Consider the following 6,000-nt stretch of genomic DNA (forward strand, 5'->3'; position numbering starts at 1 on the left):
ATTTATCTCTCTGTATTTGAGTCTCTATAAAGAGCCCCTTGTCGCCCAGCGCAGCTGAGCCACAGCCCTAAGTTCAACCTGAATACTGTCAAAAAAAGATGTGCTCTTTTTTTTTACAATACTACACAAGTACAGGCATCCAACCTGCTTCTTGGCAACTTGCCGCACAAACAGAAACATCAGCTACAATCTCACTATATGTTTGTGATGAGAGAAACCTTGAAATTTTTTTTTTTTCTACTTGCCCTTTACATAAGCACGCATATCTCTGACATCCTTCCCTAAAACAACCCAGTTTTTCTTTTTTGTTTCTCCTCTATAACTCTATGATTTGTCACAGCAGCAGCCCAGGAAGATTTTAGCTATGAAAGAATAATCTTTTGTACCTTAGAAAAAATAAAAGGTTTAGTGCGCCTCTTAGCATCAGCTAAATTAAAACAGCAATAAGATTGAGGATAGGATCGGGGAAAAAATGCTGAGGGTGGAGATCAGTTACGCTGACATGCGGGACATGCAGCTGGCTAGTGATTTGTCAGGAGGCAGGGAGGTGTAATCGTGGCTACTCACTGGCTTGCATGAGCTGTCCCTGGCGTCCAAACACCTGGGAGAAGGTGGCATGGCTGCAGGTGAGGGTGTCCTCCATGGCTGTCCCACTGGCACACGCTGAGGAGAAGGAGGAGAGAGAAGGGGATGAGGGAAGGTCAGCTACACTGCGTCACATCAAGACGGAAAAAGAGGAGAGAGAGAAAGAGAGAAAAAATAAGAGGGAGAAGAGGAAAAAGGAGGGTGGGGGCTTGCCTTCAGTTGTAGAAGCTGGTGTGTGATCTCTGGTGATGACTGCTTTCCTCTGGACCAGTCCTGCTCCCGCTGCTGCTTGCTGCTGCTGCCGCTGAAGAGCAAGATACAGCCCCTTGCTGCTCACACCAATATGAACAGAACTGCTCCCCGCACTGATAATGGGAGGGGGTGTGCCTGCCTCCCTGCCTGCCTGCCTGCCTGGCTGCTTGTCAGCATGAGAGTGTGCGCGCGCGAGGGAAAGTTCTCTGAACGTGTGCCTGTGAGAGCATTTTGGTGTGCATGTGTGAGGGAGAGTAATACAGGGTGGTAGAGCAGGTAGCAGAGCTGTAGGCACAGTTTCCCTGCCAGCACTCTGATCTTGTGCTTCGTCTGTACAGGCTGACAGTCCTCTGCGGCTCCAGACAGGCTGGGTTGAAGGGAAGAGCAAAGAAGACGGGAAGCAAGGAGTGAGTTGCGGCTTCTTTGGCAGGTAAAAGTCAACCCTGCCTCCTCCCCCCCCTCCCCTCACTCTCAATGCGAGTAGACAGCAGCGTCTGTCCTCTGGGCGCAGGACAGGACTGTTGTTTTCTGATCTGTGCGACTATGCCCCCTTTTCTCTCCTCCCTCTCCCTCCTCCCCCTCTCTACAGCCCTCATTTGCTGTAGCAGCAGAAACATCTCTCTCTCCCGCTCTCCTGTTCTCCCTCACATCTCTTACTCTCTCCACCCCCACCCCATGCAAATCCCCTCGATCCATCTTAAAGCTCGGGCCGCTGCTGGGAAACAGATTCTAGCAAACTCAAGTGCTTCATCTTCCCCCAGTGCTGAGGGGAAAAAAGGACGATGAGAAAGTGGAAGAAGGGTTGTATAAAAAGTGAAAAGTAGGGCTGGTGCAGCTAGTGGTGTCCAGAGGCTTCATCTTGAAAAGGAATTGTATAAAACTGCTGAGTATAAAATAAAAATTAGCTCATACTCAACTGAAAATATAACTCCTATAAACTATGTGGTGCAACAGCTCTGGTGAAACCGTGCACAGTGAAAAATGAGATGAACTGGAATGTGTGAAAGCTCCCTCCACACACCGCAGCGTGAGGGGCATGAAGGTGTTATGATAAAAAATTAACACTGCCATTAGATCAAATGAGCACACGTTATAAGATCTTAAAATACCCTCTCATCATGCCTTGGAGGCACAGTTATTGTACCCATTGTGCAGCTGTTGGCATGGAGACCTCCAACACAGACAAGACAGTTATTCCAACACGTAATCACACCCGGGCCATCTTTGCACTGTTTAACCTCTCTGCAGCGTTGAACAACTGATTTCCTCCCGAGGAAAAAAAAAAAGTTTGCCAGGAAGCCCATTGTCATGGAGCCATCTTTCACACCACTGCTCTGCAAGGCGAGCACACCGGGGACCTGACCGCAGCCCTCACATCCTCACATCACATCCTCCTGTTTTGAAAGGAAATAGCAGGACGCTCAATAGGCCACAGTGGGAGCCGGGAGGAAGGCTCGGCTAGAGGGCTGATTTAAGGCAGGTGGTCCGCAGGTGAAAAGATAATGGCAAGACATGAAAAACCATGCCCAGTTTGTTTAAGAGAAGGTTAAGTAGCTATTCAATCGAAAATCACAAAGTCAGAATCAGCATCAAACAGCACGTGGTTGCAAACAAACACAACAAAAATCAGCAAAATGCTAAGGTCAAACTGAATGCTGGCATTTCACAAACAATGAGAAGACTCGAGACACGTCTTCACTTTCAAGCCTGAGAGACGTAATGCCCTGCAGAATACATCTCTGCTCCATCTTCATCAGCTTTAATGATATTCTCTTTGAAAAAGAAGTAGAGGCAGAGTGAGTTTTTTTTTCTTTTTTCAGAAGCTGTATATTGTCATGTATGAGCAGCTGTCATTCCTTCCCACTGCGTCTCCCATCAGTGGTGGCTGTCTTTCTCCAGGAGACAAATAACCATGTTGTTTAAGAGAAACAATTCAGTCTGATCCAGATTCCTTATATTCAACCAGATCTTTTGTTAGCAATAAAAAGACTAGCTTTTGTTTTAAAACTGGACACTAGAGCTGATATTATAAGTCGATTAATCAATTAGTTGAGAGACAGAAAATTTATAATTTTTTTACCAGTTAATCATTCAAATCATTTGTTAGGAAAAATGCTGGATCCAGCTTCTCTAATGGGAGGCCTCACTTTATTTTATATTATTGTATCTTTGAGTTTTGGACTATTGGTCAGACAAAACAAGAAAATTGAAGACATCAGGAATCTGTGATGGGTATATTTCATCATTTCCTAAACATAATTACTAGTCTAGGAAAAAACAACAGCAGATTAACTGATAAAGAAAATAATTGTTACTTGGAGAATATCAGTGTTGTTCTAAGGTTAAATATCCTGTGGGATAATAACCTCAATATAATATAATATAATATAATATAATATAAACTAATGTTAGCGTTTAGCTCAAATCACAGCTGCACCTACAGCTTCACAGAGCAGCTAGCATGACCATAGACGGTCCTGTTTAGGCAATTCAATGGGGTTTAAAATGCTTAATTTGTTTGTATTTATGCTTTATACTGTTGGATGACCACACCTATCAGGTCAGAAGTAACACAGGCTCTAAACTTCCAATCTGAGAGTGCAGAAAAAAACACTGCTTTTAGGTTACTGCTTTAGAAATACAACTTGTAGTTTCCAGTTACAAAATCCAGTTGATCTGAAAATTGGCAATCAACAAATTTGGAGTTGGTTTTCACTGATATCTTGTTAAACTAATCCCCAAAATACAGTTAGGTTACTGATATCAAGTTATATAGTTAAATACTTTGTACATTTGATTTTGTTAGCGCGTAGCAGCCCTAAGTTGAGTCTCTTTTCACAAAAACATGCTTGTCTTGAACCTTCTGCGTGTGGTAATTGAGTGCCAATCCCCTGAAGCAGCCTCTGCACTCTTCTACGTCTTAAATCTGCCTCTCTGGTGTATCGTAGTTTATTTCGTCAAGCCAGGCACAGAGCTGCATGGAATTGCATTTTTATGAATAGGGCTGAAGCACCGTACACAGCAATCAAGAGAGAGTGCAGTGATATTTCACCATGACAGCATGAGTATGGTGCAGCACACTTCCAAGAGCCCATCCCTACACACACACACACACACAGCTGAACACCCATAAACTACATCCAGCCATAAACTATATCGTCATGGCACTGGGGCAAATAAACACATCTCCCCATCCCACTGAATAAAGAAAAATTCGGCCTGTGGATCAAATCCAACATACAGATTGCGTTTAATTCATAACCCCATCCATCAACATGATAACCCCCATGTGCTGTGTGAGGATCCAGGCCACAAGAGATCCCAGTTCTCTGAGTTTGTTTCCAGTGCTGGAGGCACGTTTCTTCCACACACCGTCTGTCCAGTGGGCTCGATAGCTCATTAATGTACATTGAGTGTGATGGATGGGGTCCGGACAAAAATAATCTCAGCAGATGCACACAGGCCAGATGAGACCTTGAAAAGGTACTCATGACGACAAACGCACCAGCAGTGACTCTGAGATGCTTTGGTTTTTCTGTCCAGGGTAATAAACAGTTTTTCTCTCTTTTATAGAGGGTAATGTTCCAGAAGGTTAGATTAGCTCATTATTTTCTAATGGAAAAGGTGTAATACTTAAGGGTGATGCTGCTACGATGGAATCCATTCAAAAGGTTTCTCACACATTACTTTATTTCATACATAAATTATCCAAAAAACATCTTTAAAGAAGTTTACTGTAGCTAAGTGTGTACTTTATTAATACATTTGCCTCAAATACTTATCCAGAGGTACACATTTTTGCATTTCATAATTTTTTACATGTGAATGAGGATTTAGTATTATTTATTATATATTATACATTGTTACGTTTTATGTTTCTAAATATGTACAGTACTTATGTGATGTCTGGTGATAAATGAGATATGTTTTGATACTGTATGTGACTTTATAGGTCGGTTTTTTTGCTTTTGTTGGATTTTGATGTTGCGGTTTGTTGTCTGTACATTTTGGTTAGGTCGCTAGTTTCTCTTAATGAAAAAACATTCAATGTGATTCTGCCACAAAAATATAGCGCACTGAATTATTAGGAATAATTGATTGCGTGCACAATATAGAAAAGTTTAGTTTTTTCATTCCCTTTGAGATATTAGTCCTGTGATTTATGACTGTAATATGAGAGTGACCTTAAAGGTAACAGTGACGAATAAGAAACTAAAGATAAACCAGTAAGACACTTTAGCTGCAATATGGTGCTTTGCCAATAAATACAAAGATGGTAGATAGCCAGGCTCATATAACTTCATTTAAAGAACATTTTAAATTTTACATGATTAAAGTTATTCAAAGTAGAATTAATTTGATAATTACTCCAATAAAAACAACCTTTATATGTATAAACCTTATAAAGCATATACAAAAAATGTATGAGTAACAAACTACTTTTGCACAATTGGCTACTGTTTCCATGTTGATTTACACAAAAGCTACGTGGAGGTGGTAATAATTTAAGGTACTGTATGACTCACATATCAACCTCCCTGACAAGTGCACTGCTCCCAAAATAGATACAGATCTCGCAGCAACTAGTAAGCTGACAATGGCCATGGCCCCACAGTAGCAGCTTACTGACCAGCGGAGTAAAAGCAGCAACTTCAAATCTGATTTATGTTAAGCACTAGCTCCTATCAAATTCAAATAAAATGGAAACTAAAATGTCTTTTTCATAATCCAGCAGGTCCCTGACAGACTGTAAGTGGAGAAGGTAATCAGCAAATGTAATGTGGAAAACTTTATTACAGCCTCAATGGCAGGGACATCCATTATATAAAAAAAAAGAAAAAAGGTCTCAGTGAATAAAACAGCCTGCAAGGAGTCAGCCCCACTTATGAGTCCAGTTAATCACGTTCACTCTCTACACACACAAAGTAATTCTTGATGTCTACATAACCAGTAAACTATAATATAGAAGTACATTGCACATTAAATCATGAACTTGAAAACTCCTTTTCTATTAAAGATAGAAATTTAATTGGTGAAAATAGTCTGGATCAATGTTAGAAGACTGTTTGCACCCATTCAATCTATCCGTTTATATCCACATCTTGCAGAGCAGGGCGTAAGAGGGAAAACCCATAAGCAGAAACAATAAAAGCTTTACACAAA

At 41.3% G+C, this 6,000-nt stretch overlaps 1 protein-coding gene across 5 annotated transcripts in view; it reads right to left on the reverse strand.

The window, feature by feature from the left end:
- The window catches only part of kaznb (kazrin, periplakin interacting protein b), a 106,935-nt gene extending 105,988 nt beyond the window's left edge, over positions 1 to 947 (reverse strand). For 2 of the 5 annotated variants that reach the window (XR_007886373.1, XM_051413909.1), the window contains exons 1-2: positions 799 to 910; positions 568 to 663 (exon numbers count right to left, since the gene is read on the reverse strand). Coding sequence is in view for 4 of the 5 variants with exons in the window: in XM_051413909.1 (XP_051269869.1) it covers positions 568 to 643 (76 nt within the window). In the remaining variant the exon portion in view is untranslated. Of the gene's footprint in view, positions 1 to 567; positions 664 to 798 lie in introns of all 5 variants that reach the window. The other 3 variants (XM_051413903.1, XM_051413908.1, XM_051413910.1) reach the window with 3 other exon arrangements.
- Between the last annotated feature and the right edge of the window lie 5,053 nt (positions 948 to 6,000).

This window comes from Dicentrarchus labrax, unplaced genomic scaffold (assembly GCF_905237075.1).
Source record: "Dicentrarchus labrax unplaced genomic scaffold, dlabrax2021, whole genome shotgun sequence".
Classification (NCBI taxonomy): Eukaryota; Metazoa; Chordata; class Actinopteri; family Moronidae; genus Dicentrarchus; species Dicentrarchus labrax.